This window comes from Geotrypetes seraphini, chromosome 3 (genome assembly GCF_902459505.1).
Source record: "Geotrypetes seraphini chromosome 3, aGeoSer1.1, whole genome shotgun sequence".
NCBI classification, from domain to species: Eukaryota; Metazoa; Chordata; class Amphibia; order Gymnophiona; family Dermophiidae; genus Geotrypetes; species Geotrypetes seraphini.
In genome coordinates, this window is record NC_047086.1 from 360,204,202 (window position 1) to 360,226,800 (window position 22,599).

General features: G+C 42.0%; 1 protein-coding gene across 6 annotated transcripts in view; it reads left to right on the forward strand.

Moving 5' to 3' along the window:
- Nucleotides 1-22,599, forward strand: part of DISP1 (dispatched RND transporter family member 1) — a 335,526-nt gene that overhangs the window by 167,492 nt on the left and 145,435 nt on the right. For 5 of the 6 annotated variants that reach the window (XM_033936937.1, XM_033936939.1, XM_033936936.1 and 2 more), the window contains one exon: nt 20,726-21,254. In XM_033936937.1, coding sequence (XP_033792828.1) covers nt 20,755-21,254 — 500 coding nt within the window. In that variant the 5' untranslated portion in view covers nt 20,726-20,754. Of the gene's footprint in view, nt 1-414; nt 555-20,725; nt 21,255-22,599 lie in introns of those variants that run through there. The other variant, XM_033936941.1, reaches the window with a different exon arrangement.

Here is a 22,599-nt window from a genome sequence, read left to right on the forward strand (position 1 = left end):
TTGTAGCATAATTCTGTTTGTAACAGAGTGTCCTGGAAGTGATGTAGCAGGAGTCGGAATCTGTTAAGATGGAATTCAGTCAAGTCACTAATTGGGCTTTAATCTTTTAGCCTACCTAAAGCAGAGAAGAGATCAAAGACGCTAATAACTCAAAACAGCACTCTGTGAAACTTTTCCAGTAGAAGCAGGAAAAGGCTAGAAATGACATGTCACCTTCATATCCTGGCTCGCTGACCTTGGGCTCAGATCAAGCCCTCGCCATCCCAGCTGTTACCGTTAAGAACTTGGCCCCTGCGTGTTAAGTAAAAAAAGCGAAATCCGGCTGTCCTATGGGAGGGCAAACGGCAAGTCCCCACCCCCTGCATGCCCAATTCAAGGCAGCCAGCATGTGCTTGTCATTCAGGCTCCCCTCGGCAAGCACTCGGCTCGTCCACCGACTTGTTTGTTCTCGTGTCCTGTGGATGCTGTCTCTTGGGGCTTTTGAAAATCTAAGCGAGCCTCAGGAGGATTGCAGAGAGGATTCATGCCTTAGAGCTGCTTCGTTCTATTGCAAGGTAGCCTTTACTCCCTTCTGTTTTCTGTTTGCATGTTGCTGGAGTCTTTTACCAAACAGTATCTAAAATCAAGCTCCACATCTGCTTTATGTAGCTGAAAATGTGAAGGGTGGATTCGGCGTGACATATTGGGTGGCATGATATATTTTTAAGATGTGTAAACTGATCTCGGTTTTAAAATTTGTGCATTTAAGGCTAGCTGATCTTGTTGGTAACAGGAGGAACGGGAGCCTTGTGTCTTGTAAGTCACTTTTCTGTATTTAATCTTCTGGTAGCCTGGGCAGGAGCTGGGATGATATCGGAGTTTCTGCTGGTTACTGCACTGACACTTTTAAATCATTCTGCGCCACAGAGATTTTAAGGAAGAGATTTGTAAAGAACAGCTTTCTTTGTTGCTGAAATTACATAAAAGGTTAATTGTAGACACATTCTGTACTGTTAAGCAACTGATTTTTGTATCTGATTTTATCATTCATGAAAATTATTTTTAGCATATGTATGGTGTATTTACTGGTTACTTATCTTTGGATTGTACTAAGATTGCAAAGCAGTTAATCATAAGAAATGTTGGTTGTGTAGATTGCTACATTTCTTTGTTTAAATAGGTGGTTGTATTAAATACTGTGAAAGAGAAGAATGAGTGAATCAAAGTACCTTAAAGTCCACATTTTCATGAACAAAACCTATTAAAATGATTGGTTTTAAATGGGAAGGTAATGAATTGGAAGGGTCATATTTAAATTAAACTATAACTGAGGGATTTATTATAAAAAGAAAACACAAAAACCCAGTCATTTAAAAAAAATTTCAATTTAAAACTTTGTCAGATTTTTATAAAAATAATTTGTAAAAGTGGTTTAGTTTTCTGCCAAAAGCTCCCCGAAGGCAAATGAGCAAGTTTCTAGGTCTCTATAGGAATCCTTTTTTTGCACTCACTCATCTGTTTTCTGTGTAATGTATATTCTGTACATTTTATGCCATGTAATCTGACAGTATAATGATACTGGATCAAGGACCAATTTGAGAACAGGAGAAAAACACTTCAAAAAGCATTTCACATATCACGTAATCTGAGACAACACAATTCTCAGGGGACAAAAAAAGTCCCCTGTAAAAACAAAACAGTGCATCAGAATTGTGATAATTGCATGAATTCACATTTTTATTGTACACTTTCCTATATTTAAGAAAGAGGAATTAAGAAAACTGGAGTGCTTTCTAAGTACGGCATTGGAAAGTTATTAAGAAATATAATGTTCCTCTTGAATTATGCACTTATAGAGGAAACCAATGCAATTTTAGAAGTTCTATGTAAAATTAAAGTTTCTACTAACATGCTCTAGAGCAGTGGTTCCCAACCCTGTCCTGGAGGAACACCAGGCCAATTGGGTTTTCAGGCTAGCCCTAATGAATATGCATGAAGCAAATTTGCATGCCTATCACTTCCATCATATGCAAATCTCTCTCATGCATATTCATTAGGGCTAGCCTGAAAACCCAATTGGCCTGGTGTTCCTCCAGGACAGGGTTGGGAATCACTGCTCTAGAGAGCCCCTAGCTAGTTAAGCACAATCTTTGAATTACTCATTTGATCAAATGTGCAAGAAACAGTCAAAGGAGCTATGTACTGAAAGCTGCAGGAGCCCCGTCTCAACAGTAAACTATAGATTACATTATGTACCTTAGATTAGACAGCAGAGGTATCTAGATTCATTTGCAATACAAGTCACTTCACTGTGGAATAAACTACCCTCTGAAATCCATGTGTTACATCCTCCATTCTAACTTTCCATTCTGAATTCAAGCCATACCCTTTTCACCTCTTCTAAATCCCCGAGCACGCCCCAGCTTGGCTCCATGTATCCAGTTTCTCTTTTTCTCACTGCATCATTATTTTCATTCGCTTCTTGCAAGGCACCCTAGCTGGGACTGGGACCAAAGTAGGGGCTGCCACCTGGCCACGGCAGCTTTTTGTCTGTTTAGGAGGCTTGCCAGACAAAAACAAAACAGGGAGGGTGCTGCTTCTACTTTGTCATTCTAGCAGATGCAAAAATGAACATGCAAATGGTGCTTGGAACGTGGAAAATAAATGTCCATAGGGATGACTGTACTTGTTCCGTAGTGATGATCTTCAGGATTGTTCGTGTTCTGACTGTGAGTTGGAAATACTGTGGCTAAAGACCTCTTGCTTACTCTGGGTTTTCCTAGGAGAGAGCAGCAAGCAGAGTGATTGTTATAGTTAATTGGATATGGTTAAGTATCTACTCTTGGGTCACTGGTTGACCACAGAGGTGTATCCTAGCCACAGGACTAAAGCTGATATGTGGGGATCACCATCAGAAACATGCTAATAGACGGTGTCAGGTCAAAAGCGCGCCAGGACAAAGGCGCGCGCAGATAATTGAGCGCAGCGCGGAGGCGCACGCCGCAGAAAATTACTGTTTTTCCGGCTCCGATGGGGGGGGGGGGCGTGGGGGGGAACCCCCCCACTTTACTTAATAGAGATCGCGCCGCGTTGTGGGGGCGGTGTGGGGGGTTGTAACCCCCCACATTTTACTGAAAACTTTACTTTTTCTCTGTTTTTAGGGAAAAAGTTAAGTTTACAGTAAAATGTGAAGGGTTACAACCCCCCAAACCCCCCACAACGCCGGCGCGATCTCTATTAAGTAAACGGGGGGGGCTCCCCAACAAAACCCCCCATCGGCGCCCCTAAAAACTGTAATTTTCTTTGGCGCGCGCCTCCATCTTGCGCTCAGTTGTCAGCGCGTGCCTTTGTCTTTCGCCGAGTTGTCTATGAACCCTAATAGACATGGTTTGCAGCCCCGGTGGAAAAGGAGAGCGGTATTGAGCTTTAGCTGTTGTACAACAGTCATACCTATTGAACAGATTCAGGGGGCGCAGGCAGTGCATTCTGGAGCTGAAGAATGTGGCTCAGTACGTGTTAAGTCCAGTCACTAGGTGCCATTGTTGCACAGTGGTTGAGAATGCTTCCTCATGTCCGAGAGCAATCTCCATGTATCGCGAGGAGAGTGTGGTGCAGTGGTTAGAGCTACGGCCTCAGCCACCCCGTAGATGTGGGTTCAGACCCCATGTTGTTCCTTGTGACCCTGGACAAGTTACTTAATCCTACATTGCCCCAGGTACATTAAATAGATTGAAAGCCCATCGGGACAAATAGGGAAAATGCTTGAGTATCTGATTTTTAATCTATTCTGAGCTCCTTTGGGAGGATGGGCTAAAAAAACATAACGAATGAATGAATAATAAGTATCAGGCTTAATACTGTAGCCAGGATGTATGCAGTCAGTCACTATACTGAATCAGTGGCCAAGATATAACAAATTAACTTTTGCTGTGATAGCTGGCCTAGATTGAGAAGATAAAATTGGTAAAATACCTGGGTAGTTGAAGTTTTCACTGTACCATTACCTAGTGGAGGTCCATTGTGACCGAGCTAGCAGGTAAAAGGAGCAGGAGACAGTTGCAGGGCAAAAAAGAGACAGGCTGCTTGCTGGTTGCTACTCCCATGCTACCACTTTGAGAGGTGGGAGGACAGCCAGTGCACATCTGTTGGTATAAGAAAGAAACATTAAGGCAGCTTTTCCTTAACTGTGTTTGGTCCCCCTCTTTCTCTCACTGCTGAGGGGCAGATGAACATTTCATTAGGCAAAGTAAAATACAGTATAATGAAAACCATGGTTGGCTTCAGACCAGGGCAATAATTTGTGAGGGGGCTACAATCCTGCATCGTCTCCCTCCTCCTCTTTCACATCATCTTCCAGTGGCTTCTTTCCAATTCTTCTCCCACCCCCTCCCTCCATCTCCTCTGTGGACCTCTTCTGGGTTTTATCATTCCTGCCCTCACCCTGTAGTTTTCTATCCCAATGGTTCCCAACCCTGTCCTGGAGGACCACCAGGCCAATCGGGTTTTCATTCTAGCCCTAATGAATATGCATGAGAGAGATTTGCATATAATGGAAGTGACAGGCATGCAAATCTCCATGCATATCCATTAGGGCTATCCAGAAAACCCGATTGGTTTGGTGGGCCTCCAGGACAGGGTTGGGGATCACTGTTCTATCTAGCTCTTTTTCCATGATCCCCCTTCCTCTCATAGACTGTAGTATCCCTTCATAACTCAGTTCATAACTAAGTGTTTAAACAGACATCGTAATCCACCAGTGTAAAAGAAAGCAAGTATTTTATAACAAATTGAGCACTGAGCCTTTGATAAAATGCATATAGCAAAGCTGAAAATACATATAGAAATGGTACCATGCACAAGAGTGAGCTACAGTAATTAAAAAATATACATAGGTCAAATAATCAAAAGAGTAATATCTCGGTGAGAGTATACAGTACACCTGTAAGTGGCACTGTGTGCTGTGCAGTTTTCTAAGCAGCTGTGACATTTGTGTGCAATGCCTTTTATATGTATAAGTGATACATTTTGTAAAGGTGCAAGCAGAAGAGCTGCTAATTAAAGAACCTTTTTCTAGAAGTCTTTCTTTGTCACAGGGGCTGATGGATTTCTTTCTCGGAGCAGAGGACAGTGCCAAACTGCTGTCGAGCAGTCTTCCAAGCCCTAGATCTGAAAAACACATTTGTGAGGTTATATGTAACTTTGAGAGATAATAAATGCTACTCAGTAAGACTTCTTTACTGAAGTCTGACATGTTTGACAGTTCATAATTTTCATTATGTATACAGATAACTTATAGTTTTAATACTCATTTTTTTGTAGTTAATTTATATCAAATTGTTAAGTCTGCTTGTTTGCTTATTATGCCACGAATCATTCCATTTAAGCGTTAGGCTTTCAGTCCACATTGCTATCAATCCTTTCTATATCTGAATATACTGGGCAGTGTGACCAACTATGAAACCTTCAATATTTTCAAAATGTTTGCTTAAGTTTTTGCAATATACAGTATATGCAATATCCAATATACAGTATATGAGTATTGCAGTTATAAAACATGGAACACACATAACTTGTGGAAGGCTCAGCAAGGAAACAGTAAATGACGACTGGTAAAGAGACCTGAATGGTCCATCCAGTCTGCCCTGTAAACCCAAGCATTAAAATTTCATGATTAAATTAAAATGTCTTTTTTTCTTTGTTATGTCTGAGCCATATACCTTAGAAGTCTACCCGGGACTGTTCTTAGGTTCCAATTACTGGAGTTGCCGTTGACGCTCGCTCTAGCCTATCCAAACCCATCTCCTTTGCTGGGTTCGGACATGTCCTTCATTTCTCTATAAGCAGCACCTTTTCTAAAATTGCCACTTATGCATGTATGCCGATGTGCAGATATAAATCTGCTTATTATACATGTAAACAGCACTTAAGGGTTTTGCATGTAGTTATAAGCTCTTTGGGGGAAGTATTTGTTGTATCTGTATACTTATTACCATTGCACAGCTATGTCTATACCCACTAATTGTATCAAGATAATAAGTATTATTCCTAAAGCTGCGACTTGAGTAGACTTAAGAAAGGAACTTTTTAAAAAAAAAATAAGGGGTAATGGTGCGTAAAACAACAACAAAAGAAACAAACCTTGCAGATAAGACCAAAAGAGGAGGCAGAAAAGTCAAGAATCGGGCAAGCAGGGTAGCTGCAGGAAAACAGGGCCATGTTTGGCAACTCATTGCACAAGTTGGTGAGGACCGAAAAGTGGGATAGGTGTGAAAAAACCAATTGCTTGATTCAGGGGGCGTAGCCAGAAGTCCATTTGTGTGGGGGAGGGGGGGCAGAGGCGGGCTGGAGGAGGCTACATATTCCCTTCTCCCTTAGGCTTTCAGTCCACATTGCTATCAATCCTTTCTATATCTGAATATACTGGGCAGTGTGACCAACTGTGAAACCTTCAATATTTTCAAAATGTTTGCTTAAGTTTTTGCAAATTATATTTCATTTATCTGTTCTTGACTGCTGGGTAAGTTTGTCAGCCTCTTTGTAAGCATCCGTCTCTCAGCACAGTGTTGATTGTGCTATGTGGCTACAACCTAGTGAAATTCATTTTGTGAGCCTAGCACAGTGGACGGCAAACCACGGCTCTTTAGCCACTTGAATGTGGCTCTGCCAGTAGCCAAAATTTTCCTGCACAAAAGGGCCCCGACACAACAGCTGTACTCACAAGCTGCCGGCGGCTGCCCTGAAGTTTTCCCTCTGCCACAACATCCCGTTTCTGACAGGGCAGATCGCCGCAGAGGAAAATCTTTGGGGCAGCCGCTGGCAGTTTAATCCATCAGAGCCGGATTAAAGGATAGGGCCGTTTGGGCATCTCCCTCACCTTCGCTGGATTCGCAGCAGAGTTACTGCCTGGCCCCCTCCCTAGCGTCATCACCCCCTTCCCCCCACCTGTCGACCCTCCCACCGCGAGAAGACCGACAAACCTCCCTCCAGCACTCGTCGGCAGCCGTAGCATTCTAAACAGGCTGCTTCGCAGTTCGCGGCCTTCTGCTGATGATTCCCTCTGTTACGTCACTGATGACATCACGGGAATCACCTGCAGAAGGCTGCGAACTGCGAAGCAGCCTGTTTAGAGTGCTGTGGCTGCCAACGAATGTTGGAAGGAGGCTTGTCAGTCGTCTCACGGTGGGTCGGCGGGGTTCGCATGGGAGGGAGACTAAATGTTCCTTTTCAGAGGGGCCCCAGCTACAGGGAGAGAAGTGGTCTGCCCTGGGTGCTCCAAGGCCTGGCATCTTTAACTGCGGGCAGCAACAGCATTTACAATTAGCTGCTGTTGCCGGCTTCGGGCCTTCCTCTCTGCTGAGTCCTGCCTACTTCCTGTTTTCATTAAGGCAGGACCCAACAGAGAAGAAGGGCTGAAGCAAATTGGGAATGCTGCTGCTGCCTGAAGAAGTTCATGACGCCAGGCCTTGGAGCACCCGCTTAGGGGCTGCACTGCCGACCGGGGACGGGGTGACAGAAGAAGGAAAGGGAGCAGAGGGGGAGAGAATTGCTGCACTCAACTGGAGGGAAAGGAAGGAATGAAAGGAGATGCCAGGGCTTGGAAGGGAGGGAGAAAGAGATGCCAGGTCATGGAGGGAAGAGAGGGAGGGAGGAAGAGATGCCAGGTCATGGAGGGGAGAGAGGGAGGAAGAGATGCCAGGTCATGGAGGGGAGAGAGAGAGGAAGAGATGCCAGGGCATGGAGGGAAGAAAGGGAGGAAGAGATGCCAGGGCATGGAGGGAAGAGAGGGAGGGAGGGAGGAAGAGATGCCAGGGCATGGAGGGAAGAGATGCCAGGGAATAGAGGGAAGAGAGGGAGATATGACAAGACATGGAGGGAAGGCGGAAGGTATGCCAGACCAAGGGAAAAGGAAAGAGGAGATGTCAGAGCATGGAAGGGGAGGGAGAGATGAAAAGAAAGGAGAGAGATGCCAGGGAAGCAGGGAAGGGAAGGAGACAGATGCCAGACCGTGGGGTGGGAAGGAAAGGAGAAGAGGGGGGGGGGGTGACAGAGAAAAATGGAGAGGTGGCAGAGCTGAAATGAATTATGTACAAAGGAGAGAAGGGGCGCAAGATAGTTTATAGAAGGAGCATAGAAAGAAGGAAGATGCCATATGGAACCGGGAGAGGGCAAAGAGAGAGAGGGCAGACATGGAAGGGGCTGATGCTGCATGGAAGACAGAGAGAGGACAGATGCTGGCTAGAAAGAAGTGAGTGAAGACAAGATGATTAAAGCAGAAATGACAAAAGGTAGAAAATGATTTTTTTGTCGATAAAATTATTATTATTATGATATCTGGTTTTATTTAGTGTTAATAGCTAGTTTAAACCGACTCCTAAAAACATGGTTCTTGAAAAGAAATTTTGTTCTCAAAAGAAATCTTAATCGTTGTACTGCTGATCTTTGGCTCTTTTGACTAATGAGTTTGCCTACCACTGGCCTAGTATATGGACATCTGGAAACTCACTATTACAGGAACTGCAGTTTGACACAGCTGTACAGTCAGGAAATGAAATCACAGTCTCTAAAGTCTAGGAGAGATGGCATGTTAACCAGATCATTCGCAGAAGCTTTGTTTTTATTTATTTTCATTTTGGGGAAGAGCAGAAAATGTTTTAGAAATCAATTTTTTTTTTGCACTTTCCATTTAACAAGATTGTAAATTGTTACCGCCATTTACATTTATTGATTGCCTGTTTGTATTTTTGGATACTATATAGAAAGCAGGCATCAAAGGTGACCAAAACCCTCTAACTGGGGTCCAAGGACATGTACTATGGAGATCTTGAAAGAGCACATGCATGCTCTCTGTTCTCGTCACAGTCCTGCCACCTGTATCTCTCACATCACTTGTGACAGCTTGTAGGAGATGACAAGACAGCCCCAGGGCCAGTGAGCATATGCCCTTTGAGTGTGTCTGTAGTGCATACTGTTGATCTGCATTCTTCTCCCTCTGCTGGGGGGGAGGGGCATTAAGAAAAGTGATGACGGGGGAATTAAAGACAGGGAAAGATAGGGGGAAACAGAAAATTATGGAGCACACTGGTTCACAAGGAGGGGACAATGGGTCATATGTGAATGCGCAGCATGAAATTTTGACCTAAACAGTACTGCAAAGTGGTTTATCACTTCATAATTAGTAAATGAAAGTATCAGTATGTTAATATATTCTATACATGTGTCCAATTCTGAGGATTAATACTATGTTGGTCTTTAACACTTTCTCGTCCCCCCCCCCTTTCATGATTGACACATTGAATACTAATTTTGTGTTTACCATTAAATAAAGTAGGATATCAAGAGACATTTATGAAGTTGGCTCTGTAGGAAAAGGAAAAGAAATATTATTTAAACCACTTTTGTTCATGAAATAAATGCTTGCATTTTTGCTGTGATCCCCTCCAGGAATAAAAGCAAAACAGGATTAATTATGAAAATTACACAATGGATTGTGGATCCTTAGTTATGATTGCCCTGATTTAAGACCTGTTACAGCACAGCAGAGTTAAATAGCTTAAGCTTTCATATACTGTCACAATGGGGTCCTTTTACTAAGGCGCGATAGCCGTTTTAGCGTGCGCTAAACGCTAACGCGTCCATAGACTATAATGGACACATTAGCATTTAGCATGCGCTAAAACAACTATATTAGGTATATCGAGAAAATCTTCAGCAGTTGCTCAGTGTTGAAATTCTTTGTAACTTAGGAGCCGATTATTTCTGGTAAAACAAATATGACCAGATGGCAGAATACAATACCAGTAGCATGAATTAGGCATCTGAAAATATGACAACTAAAGCCTGACAAAGCAGATATTAATCCTAAACAATAGTTGGTCCCTAAGTTACATTCATAGACAGGAAATAAGGCCAGATGATAAGTATGTTAATTGGAAGTAAATTTCTGTAACCACTTCTAAGGCACTAAATAGTCAAAGCTCATTCTGTCAAATTTATTGACGCTTCTTGTTCTCTTATCAAACTATTTTGAGAGTCTTGAACAAATTTGTGTAGGTAAGCTTTTCAATTAATAGGCCTCATCATTTTCAGAATTCCAAGTACAGTGGAACCTTGGTTTACGAGCATAATTTGTTCCAGAAGCATGCTCATAAACCAAAATACTCGTATATCAAAGCGAGTTTCCCCATAGGAAATAATGGAAACTCGCTTTGATATGTTTCCACCCACCCCCCAGAGGCCAGCGGCGCTGCTCCACCCCCCCCCCCCCCCCCACTCGCAAAGATCTTCTAGCGGCACCGGCACGTCCTGTGGGCTGCGTGCCGGTGCCAGACGGGGGGGTGGTAAGTTTAAGTTGTTCGGGCGGAGGAGTGCCGGTTCGTGCGGGGGGGGGGGGGGGGGGGTGCCGGTTTGAGCGGCGGGAAGGGGGGCATTTGCGAGCGGGGGGAGCGATGCTGGTTATCGGGGGGGGGGGTGCTCGCAAATCAAGTCAACACTCGGTTTGCGAGACACGTTTTGCGAGAATGTTTTGCTCCTCTTGCAAAACACTCACAAACCGGGTTACTCGCAAACCGAGGTTTGACTGTACTTTTACATGTATATAATCTAATTACAGTGGTAATGCTACATACTGTTTTGCTGTGGAAGGCTAATTACTTCTGAAACTCATTTTTTTCATATTAGCATATTAGCTTGTGAAGTTTATTCAACACTCATTTTATTTGCTAGCATTTCAGCTGATTTTCACAGGCAACCTCATGCAATGGCAGATAGTAAGCAGCAACTCTATGGGCATTTCCACAATGTGTTTAATTTTTTATTTGCTATTTACATGTGTTAATTTACATACAGTAGTTTTCAGCTGATTTAAAAAAAAAATGTCTATAATAAGACTGATGCAATGTAACAAAGTATGAAAACATCTTTTATCTTAGGTAATTCTCGGTAAAATATAGTGGGTTGAGAGTCTCATGCCTTCTGACTGGTTTATCTGTGACTGGACACCATATATATTCAAACATAAATGTATCCAAGTATAGCATGAGATAAATCTCTCCCACCCCAAAAAAAAAAAAAGGGACACAAGTTTTCCAATAAATTGGATGGGAATATTGAGAGGGGTGGGCAGGGCGGAAATTATATGCTATGGTGAATTTCATTAACTACCGTAATTTGGGTATTCTTTGAAGTTCATTTTATTTTATTTTATTTTATTTTTTTATTGATTTGGATAGGGAGGGTGAGGGCCTATAGACTGGGTCAGGTCCTCTTACTAATTACTATGATTGTTTTTTTAATCTCATCCTATATTCTGGTATGATGGAGGATGGGATCACTTAAAATTATTTCCTAGAATCTGGGAGGAGTTACCAATAAAGAGACAAATATATTATAAACTTTGTATCATTATAAGGCCGATGTAGCTACAAGAAACGCATATATCATCCACTAAGCATGCAAAATTTTGTAAATAGGTGGGGCATATCATAGAGGCACCTGCAATTTATCGTAAAGCTGGTGTGCTGGTTTTATTCCAAAAGAATATACATCTGCAAATTCATTTTCTTATTCAAGGACCAGAGGGATAGGTATGTGATTGCAAATGTGACCTTGGACAGACAGCCTTTAACTCTATGTAATGTATATGCACCTAATGTTCTAGATAATTATATAGAGGCTTAATAGCTCAGTTAGCTTCTTTTGTTGGGAATAATCATAAGAACATAAGAAGTTGCCTCCGCTGAGGCAGACCAGAGGTCCATCTCACCCAGCGGTCCGCTCCCGCGGCGGCCCATCAGGCCCACTGCCTGAACAGTGGTCTCTGACTAATTTTATAAATTACCTCTAATCCTATCCCTATAACCTTACCTCTGCTCCTATCTGTACCCCTCAATCCCTTTGTCCTCCAGGTACCTGTTCAGACCTTCTTTGAAGCCCTGTAGCGTGCTTCTGCTTATCACATCCTCTGGTAGTGCGTTCCATGTATCCACCACCCTCTGGGTGAAAAAGAACTTCCTGGCGTTTGTTCTAAACCTTTCCCCTTTCAATTTCTCTGAGTGCCCCCTTGTACTTGTGGTTCCCCATAGTTTGAAAAATCTGTCCCTGTCCACTTTTTCTATGCCCTTCATGATCTTGAAGGTTTCTATCATGTCTCCTCTAAGTCGTCGCTTTTCCAGGGAGAAAAGCCCCAGCTTTTTCAGTCTGTCAGTATATGAGAGGTCCCCCATACCCTTTATTAGCTTAGTTGCTCTTCTCTGGACTCTCTCAAGTACCGCCATGTCCTTCTTGAGGTACAGCGACCAGTACTGGACACAGTACTCCAGGTGTGGGCGCACCATTGCACGATACAGTGGCAGAATGACTTCCTTCGTCCTGGTCGTGATACCTTTCTTAATGATACCCAACATTTTGTTCGCTTTCCTTGAGGCTGTGGCGCACTGCGCCGATGCCTTCAATGTTGTGTCTACCATCACTCCCAGATCTCTTTCAAGGTTGCTCACCCCTAGCGGTGATCACCCCATCTTGTAAGTGAACATCGGGTTCTTTTTCCCAACATGCATGACCTTGCATTTCCCTATGTTGAAGCTCATTTGCCACTTTTTGGCCCACTCTTCCAGCGTTGTCAGATCTTTTTGGAGGTCTTCGCAGTCCTCCATGGTTTTGACCCTGCTGTATAGTTTAGTGTCATCCGCAAATTTAATAACCTCACATTTTGTTCCCGCCTCCAGGTTGTTAATAAATATATTGAACAGGAGCGGTCCCAGCACCGACCCCTGTGGAACTCCGCTCGTGACCCATTGCCAATCTGAGTAATGGCCCTTTACTCCAACCCTCTGTTTCCTGTCCGCCAGCCAGTTTTTGATCCATCGGTGGACCACCCCTTGCACCCCGTGGTTCCTTAGCAGTCTTTCGTGTGGTACCTTGTCGAAGGCTTTTTGGAAGTCAAGGTAAATGATGTCTATGGATTCCCCTTTATCCACCTGGCTGTTTACCCCCTCAAAGAAGTATAATAAGTTCGTGAGGCATGACCTGCCCTTGCAGAAGCCATGCTGGCTCGACTTTAGCTGCCCATTGTTTTCGATGTGTTCCCAGATGCTGTCTTTAATCAGCGCTTCCATCATCTTTCCCGGGACCGAGGTCAAGCTCACCAGCCTGTAGTTTCTTATTATAGGTGGTGATTTTAATATGGCTTATGATCCAACCCTGGATAAATCTCACCCTGTCCCTCATGAGAGACTTAGCCTTTTGAGAGTTTGCTCTTAACTCTGCAGTACATTAGATCTGATGGCAAATTTTGCACCCTGGAGATCGAGATTATACCCACCTTTCTTTAGCTCATTCCGCCCAATCTTGTATTGATTATTTGTTGAGTCTAGACAATTGCTTTCTTATTTAACGTCTGCGGAGCTTGGTCCTTATGGAGTATCTGGTTATACAATTATCTGGATACCGTTAAATTTGTGGCATAGTTCAAAAGGGAGATTTTCTTTGGAGGCTTATTGGGATCAGAGATTTAAGGAATATCTTTTGCAAAAATGGTTGGAGTTCAAATTTAATAACACATTGCATGTCCGGCAACCAATTTTATATTGGGATATGGCTAAGGCCAAAATCCATGTGGAAATCATAGCTTATGAGGCTAGAAAGTGAAAACTGCAGAATAGGATTTTTCATTTGTTCAAACGGCATTTGGAGCCGATCCCTGCATCCCAAAAAGCTCTTGGCATTACAGGCAGCATCAAATGAGCTTATTTACCAGAGGGCAATTTAAATCTCAAGCTTACTATAAATATGAATTGTTTTTGCATGGAAATAAAAGCAGGAAACATATGGCAAATTTGATTAAGTGCAAACGGGGATCAGGTGCAGAAGTTAGAACTGTAAACCAGGCGTGGATGTTATTTAAAAATGCCATCATGGGAGCCTAGACCAGATGTATTCCAAGTATCATCAAAGGTAGAAAAAAGAGGAAACGAGAGCCGGTGTGGTTAAAATGTGAAATGAAAGTGGCTATTGGAGCCAAAAAAATCATTTAAAGAATGGAAAAAGGATCCGAATGAAGAAAATAAGAAGAAACACAAGCACTGGCAAATTAGATATAAAGACAGCTAAGAAAGAATAAGAAGAGAAACTTGCAAAAGAGACAAAAGCTCATAGCAATTTTTTTAGGTACATCAGAAGCAGAAAACCTGTGAGGGAATCTGTGAGACCATTGGATGATCAAGGAGCAAAAGGGATGTTCAGGGAGGATAAAGCCATAGCGGAGAGACTGAATAAATTTTTTGGTTTGGTCTTTACAGAAGAAGATGTAAGAGATCTACCTGAACCAAAAATGATTTTCAAGGGTGATGATGCAGAGGAACTAAAAGAAATCTCGGTGAATCTGGAAGATGTACTAAGCCAAATCAACAAGTTAAAAAGTGATAAATTGCCTGGACTGGATGGTATACATCCCAGGGTACTAAAAGAACTCAAACATGAAATTGCTGACCTGCTGTTAGTGATCTGCTAAAATCGTCTGTAGTACCTGAAGATTGGAGAGTGGCCATTGTTATGCTGATTTTTAAAAAGGGCTCCAGGGGAGATCTGGGAAATTACAGACCGGTAAGCCTCGCTTCAGTGCCGGGCAAAATGGTAGAAACAATTATAAAAAAAAAAAATTGTGGAACACGTAGACAGACATGATTTAATGAGACGGAGTCAGCATGAGTTCATCTGAGGGAGATCTTGCCTCACCAATGTGCTTGACTTCTGTGAAGGTGTGAATAAAGATGAGCCAGTTGATGTAGTGTATCTAGATTTTCAGAAAGCTTTTGACAAAGTTCCTCATGACAGACTCCTGAGAAAATTAAAGAGTCATGGGATAGGTGGCAAAGTTCAGTTGTGGAATAGAATTGATTATTGGATAGAAAACAGAGAGTAGGGTTAAATTGTCATGTTTCTCAATGGAGGAGAGTAAACGGTGGCGTGATGCAGGGGTCCATTCTGGGACCGATGCTATTTAACTTATTTATAAATGATTTGGAAATTGAAACGACGAGTGAGGTGATTAAATATGCAGATGACACTGAACTGTTCAAAGTTGTTAAAATGCATGCGGATTGTGAAAAATTGCAGGCAGACCTTAGGAAATTGGAAGACTGGGCATCCAAGTGGCACATGAAATTTAATGTGGACAAATGCAAAGTGATGCACATTGGGAAGAATAACCTGAATCACAGTTACTGGATGCTAGGGTCCACCTTGGGAGTTAGCACCCAAGAAAAGGATCTGGGTGTCATCGTAGACAATATGATGAAACTTCCGCCCAATGTGTGGTGGCGGCCAAAAAAAGCAAACAGGATGCTAGAAATTATTTTTTAAAAAAGGGATGATTAACAAGACTAAGAATGTTATAATGCCCTTGTATCGCTCCATGGTGCGACATCATCTGGAGTATTGTAATCAATTCTGGTCTCCTTATCTCAAGAAAGATATAGCAGCACTAGAAAAGGTTCAAAGAAGAGCGAACAAGATGATAAGGGGGATTGAACTCCTCTCGTATGAGGAAAGACTAAAAAGGTTAGGACTCTTCAGCTTGGAAAAGAGACGGCTGAGGGAAGATATGATTGAAGTCTACAAAATCTTGACTAGAGTAGAACGGGTACAAGTGGATCGATTTTCCACTCTAATCAAAAACGGACGAAAACTGGAATATGCACAAACAACATCATCGCAGGTACCATAAGGCGGTAAAAGGGGCCAAAAGAGACTACGAGGAAAAAATAGCTAAGGAGGCAAAAAGCTTCAAGCCGTTCTTTCAATATATTAAAGGGAAACGACCCGCATTGGACCGTTGGATGACCAAGGAATAAAGGGAGATCTAAAGGAGGATAAAGCAATCGCCGATAGACTGAACACATTTTTTTGAATCTGTATTTACCGAAGAGGATATACACAGCATATCGGAACCCATCAGGCTATATGCTGGAAGTGAAAACGGGAAACTGACAGGGTTAACAGTCAGTCTAGAAGAGGTATGCAGGCAGATTGATAGGCTTAAGAGTGATAAATCCCCAGGATCGAATGTCATCCATCCGAGTGTCATCAAGGAACTGAAAGGGACCATAGCTGAACTGCTTAAACTAATAGCCAATCTGTCGATCAAAACAGGAAAGATTCCGGAGGACTGGAAGGTGGCAAATATTATGCCGATCTTCAAAAAAAGGTTCAAGGGGAGACATGGGAAACTACAGACCTTGGAACCGGGAAAGATGGTAGAGGCGCTGATAAAGGACCGCATCATTGATCACCTTGACGGACATGGTCTGATGAGGACCAGTCAGCACGGTTTGAGCAAAGGCAGATCTTGTTTGACAAACTTGCTGCACTTCTTCAAGGGAGTAAACAGGCAGATAGACAAGGGCGACCCGGTCGACATTGTATATCTGGACTTTAAGAAAGGCATTCGACAAGGTTCCGCATGAACGACTACTTCGGAAAATTGCGAGCCATGGAATCGAGGGTGAAATACGTAGATTAAAAACTGGCTGGAGCATAGGAAACAGAGAGTGGGGGTAAATGGACAATACTTGGACTGAAAGAGCAACTTGGACTGAAAGAGCGTCACCAGTGGGGTGCCGCAGAGCTCAGTGCTTGGACCCGTGCTCTTCAATATATTTATAAATGATCCAACAAGCGAGGTGATTAAATTTACGGACGATACAAAGTTATTCAGAGTAGTGAAGACGCAGGGGGATTGCGAAGATCTGCAACGTGACATAATCAGGTTCGAGGAATGGGCATCGACATGGCAGATGAGGTTCAACGTGGATAAGTGTAAAGTGATGAATGTCGGTAACAAAAATCTCATGCACGAATACAGGATGTCCAGGGCGGTACTTGGAGAGACCTCCCAGGAAAGGGACTTGGGAGTTCCGATTGACAAGTCGATGAAGCCATCCACACAATGTGCAGCGGCGGCGGTAAAAAGGACGAACAGAATGCTAGGAATGATAAAGAAGGGGATCACGAACAGATCAGAGAAAGTTATCATGCCGCTGTACCAGGCCATGGTGCACCCTCACTTGGAGTACTGCGTCCAGCACTGGTTGCCGTACATGAAGAAGGACACAGTATTACTCGAAAGGGTCCATAAAAGAGCGACTAAGATGGTTAAGGGGTTGGAGGAGCTGCCGTACAGTGAAAGATTAGAGAAACTGGGCCTCTTCTCCCTCGAACAGAGAAGATTGAGAGGGGACATGATTGAAATATTCAAGGTACTGAAGGGGATAGACTTAGTAGATAAGGACAGGTTGTTCACCCTCTCCAAGGTAGGGAGAATGAGAGAGCACTCTCTAAAGTTGAAAGGGGATAGATTCAGTGCAAACGTAAGGAAGTTCTTCTTCACCCGGCGAGTGGTAGAAAACTGGAACGCTTCTCCGGAGTCTGTTATAGGGGGAAACACCCTCCAGGGATTCAAGACAAAGTTAGACAGGTTCCTGCTGAACAAGGACATATGCTGGTAGGGCTAGTCTCAGTTAGGGCGCTGGTCTTTGACCAAAGGGCTGCCGCGTGAGCGGACTGCTGGGCGTAATGGACCACGGTTCTGACCAAGCAGTGGCAATTCATATGTTCATATGACACTCTATGAAGTTACAGGGAAATACTTTTAAAACCAATAGGAGAAAATTTTTTTCACTCAGAATAGTTAAGCTCTGGAACGCATTGCTAGAGGTTGTGGTAAGAGCAGATAGCGTAGTTGGTTTTAAGAAAGATTTGGACAATTTCCTGGAGGAAAAGTACATAGTCTGTTATTGAGAAAGACATGGGGGAAGCCACTGCTTGCCCTGGATTTGTAGCATGGAATGTTGCTATTCCTTAGGTTTTGGTCAGGCATTAGTGACTTGGATTGGCCACCGTGAGAACAGGCTACTGGGCTTGATGAACCATTGGTCTGACCCAGTAAGGCTATTCTTATATTCTTATGTTAGTACATTTAAAACAAACCAGAGAAAATATTTCTTCCTACAATGGAGTAATTCATCCTGGAACACTATCCTGGAATTCTTCGAGACCTGACACTACCATATCCGCCCACAAACTCAAGCTATCTTTCCCCTCGTTAAAAGGCGTCATGTATGCAGATAAATTAGGGAACTCCCTTTTCTTCAAATTCACTGAGATTTGGAATAACCTCCCTGCCCCGCTGCTGAACCTAGGCTCATTCCAATTATTCCGAAAGCATCTGAAAACCTGGCTTTTCTCCAAAACATAAAGCTATCTATTTAAAATGTAAAGCTAGCTATCCTCTTCATAACCTCTAATTTCTTATTATGTCCTTCCCTCATTTATTGAATTTACCTGTAAACTGTGCCGAGCTCTATCTTTATGGAGATGATGCGGTATACAAACTTAAGGTTTAGTTTAGTTTAGAGTAATTAAACTCTGGAATTTGTTGCTGGAGAATGTAGTGAAATCAATTAGCTTAGCAGTTAAATTTCTGAAAGGGAAGTCCATAGACCATTATTGAGATGGCTTGGGGAAATCCACTGCCTATTCGTAGGATAAGCAGCATAAAATCTGTTTTACTGCTTGGGATCTAGCTAGGTACTTGGGACCTGGGTTAGCTACTGTTGGAAACAGGATGCTGGGCTTGACGGCTTGTCCCTGTAAGGAAAGTCTTATGTTCTTATGATGATGTCATCATCATCATCAGAAACATTTTCTGAAGAAATTGGCTCTTATAGTCAGTCTCTTTCAGCAAAAGCTCATAGAGGTACTCGTCGACTTACGATCTATTCAAGTTACGACTGTTCGCGTTTACAACACGTTTAATACAGTTTCCCCTGCCAGCTGTTAGCAGTCCCAGTCTCCCGCAATCCCAAGTCTCGCTATGCAGCAGTAATAATATAAAGAGGAGGAGGCGCCACAACGAATGTTCACCACAAAGGGATTGTGCTGTGCTTGACTTAGAAAATGTTGATGAAATATTACTTTAAGATGATTACATTATCATTACCCAGTCTAATACAGTATTCTTACCTTAGTCTTAACATAGGCTAACTTGTGTCCTGATCAACTTACGACCTGTCAGTCGGAACCAATAACGGTCATAAGTCGACGAGTACCTCTAGTTTAGTATTCAACTCTCTGACTGCATTGTATCAAAACTTTTATTTTCGGAGTCATTTGGTGGCTTGTATCTTTAAGCCTTCGATTGGCAAGGGGGTATAAGAGCTCAGCCCTCTAGCCAGTTGCTCCCTTTGGGTGGTTGTGTTTGTTGCTAGTACACGTTACACCTCAAGGCTTTCAGCATAAAAAGCTTAAGGAGGGGAGGGAGGGGTATGGCAGATTATTCATACACTTGTAGATATTATATTTTATATTGATAATTATTTTCATTTGATGTAAGACTATTGTATATACATGATACAATATCATTTATGCTGGTTATGATTTGCACATAATGAGAGGGGCAAGGAATAAATTCTGCAACATTTTGCATGGTATTAATATATAATTATGGTCATGTTTGTCCTCATTGTATGTAATTGTTATTGGTTGCTTGATTCTTGTTTTATACCGTTTCTAATAAAAAAAAAGATTTCCAGTAAATAATATAGGCGCGCTAGCCATTTTTGCACGTGCTAAATGCTAACGCGTCCATAAGATATAACGGTTAGTAAAAGGACCCCATAATCACTATTTTGACAGCTTCCTTAATTTGTACTGCACCCAAATGCACCCAAATCTTCCTTTTCTTTTGACTCTAAAATAATATCTCGAAACTAAAACCATTTTTATTTCAAGATGCCTTTGATCTTTAATTAACGGTTCTTCATCCCTTTATTTACAGACGGGTCCCCTCCTACTGTACTACCCTTAATTGGCTCCCTATCATATTTAGAAATGTAATTCTTCCCCCCTCCCTTCTGCTCCAATAAGTCTGTGCATCAAAATCCATGTATCTCTGATTTTTATATTTTTATGTATACCGCTTAGAAGCTTGATAAGTGGAATATCAAAGTTTAATAAAACTTGAAACTTAATCACTAAAACTATTGAGAGAGAAATCCAAGCATACCTTATCACTGTAGTTTTTCCAGAGTATATTCAGTTCTATGAGAGGTCCTCTTCTCTCCCCATCCACCTAATCATGCACAAAATAACAGGTGGCGCCTGGTGTCTGATACTGTCTTTTGTGGGAGACGATGTCCAGCAATTTATTAAAACAGTATTTTTGGAAGTCAAACAGCTTTTAAGTGTTTTATGGATGTTTATCTCTGAGTCTGGCTTCCAGCTAAACATATTTGAAATTCTCTGGCATTTCATTTTACATTTGTAACGTACAATATGTGGTAGTTTTTCACAGTGGCTGGATTCTTGCTGGTTAAATCTTGTGGAGGAAGGTTATGCACTGAGAACTTTAAGAGGGAGGGTCATTCGACTTCGGCCCTCTAATCTGTGGAAAATGTAATAATAAAATATTACATAATCTGGTGAAAGAATAATGCAAATGAGAAAAAAGCAAAATCAGATTATCTGAAGAGTCAGTCTGTAATATACGATGAAACTTAATTCGCCTCCCAGGTGAAAGCCAAGGAAGATTCTTATACGCTAATGCAACATTTTCACATCACCTGAATAAGAGAGCTCTTGAAAATAAGTAGCATAAATATTACTTACAGTCCTAAAGTATATGTGAAATGGGTAACTGGAACGTATTAATGTGTAAGTCTTCTTTTTTTATATTGTCTTTTGTTTTATGCAGGGAAACCAGAGTTTGTAAGGAGCTGGAGCATGGCTATGAACAACAGGAATGATTTTGCGGTACTGAGCAATGGCAGCATCCCATCCAATACTAGCACTTCCAGTCACTCTGCAGGCGGTGATGGTGACACTGCAGTCCAGCAGCTCTCAACCAAAGAAGCACCAAGTACAAAAGTGAGTCCAAATGGACACCTGCAACTCAATGGCACAATCAAACCATCTCCCTTGCCTTTAAACAACCAAAGAACTGCCCCTCTGAGGTCACAGTGTTGTCATCCTTGCTCATACCATCACCCTTTAACTAACCATAATAATCGAGAGAGTCATTTGCTGGCTAGCAATACTGCACCTTCTCCATTGACCTCCTGCTGCCAGCAGCCACATACTGAATACTCAGCATCTGTTTGCCAAATCCATTCACCCATGTATCAGACTGTCTGCTGTCTTCAATCCTCCCCATCATTCTGTCTTCATCAGTGGCCTGATCATTTTCAGCATCAACCCGTACAACAGCATATGGCCAGTGTAAGGTGAGTAAATTAATTCTGCACATATAGTAGGAAATGCTTGTGGAATCCCATGTATTTAAAAAAAAATCTATATAAATTTAAATATTAGTTATAAAATTTGGTCTTGTGACAATTTTCCAATCATTTTATAGCCAGTGAGGTTTATTTTAAATATATAAATTTGGTCTATTGGGAAGTTTAGTAAACTGACAACATAGATTTCTGATAACTCAGGGCTCTGTTATTCATCGGCGTAATAAAATATCCTGGGATTTTTTTTTTTCAACAATGAAAGGCAGGAGGCATTTTTGTGTAGAATTTGTAGTCCCATCTATGTAACCGTGTCTGTTTAGTGCCTTTTAAAGGGCATTAGACTATGCACGTCATGCAATTTAAAAATGAAGAATTGATGATCATCAGATTTAATGAAATAGAAATAAGTCTATGCAAATTATGGATTTAGTTATCTGGTGATTCCAGATCGAATTAAGTTAGAACTTATTAGATTATGCATTGTCTTCTCAAATGATTTGTCATGAAAGCTGTAATAGATTAAGGGGGATGGTTATCAAGTTGCATTAGGACACTAACCCTTATTATTTACCTCTTAATGTGGAAATTGTCCAAACCTTTCTTAAAACCAGCTACGCTATCTGCTCTTACCACATCCTCTGGCAACACATTCCAGAGCTTAACTATTCTCTGAGTGAAAAAAATTTCCTCCTATTGGTTTTAAAAGTATTTCCCTGTAACTTTATCGAGTGTCCCCTAGTCTTTGTAATTTTTGACGGAGTGAAAAATTTATCCACTTGAATCCGTTCTACTCCACTCAGGATTTTGTAGACTTCAATCAAATCTCCCCTCAGCTGTTTCTTTTCCAAGCTGAAGAGCCCTAACCGTTTTAATCTTTCCTCATACGAGAGGAGCTCCATCCCCTTTACCATCTTGGTTGCTCTTCTTTGAACCTTTTGTAGCGCCACTAAATCTTTCTTGAGATAAGGAGACCAGAATTGAACGCAATACTCCAGATGAGGTCACACCATGAAGCGATACAGGGGCATTATAACATTCTTAATCTTGTTAACCATCCCTTTTTTAATAATTCCCAGCATCCTGTCAAGATGTCAAGGAAGCTGTGACATCCTGGTATGAAGATCAAACAGAAGAATTCTTTTCAAAGGGGTTAAAGTCATTGCAGGCAAAGTGGATGAAATATATTGAGCTATTAGGGGGTCTATATTGAAAAAAATAAAACAAAAATTTTGTTTCCTACTGAGGTAGATAAATTATGGAACGCCTCTCGTAGGTATTGTGTTACAAAATCAGGCCCTGAGTGTAAATATTTTATTGGATTTATTTCATACTG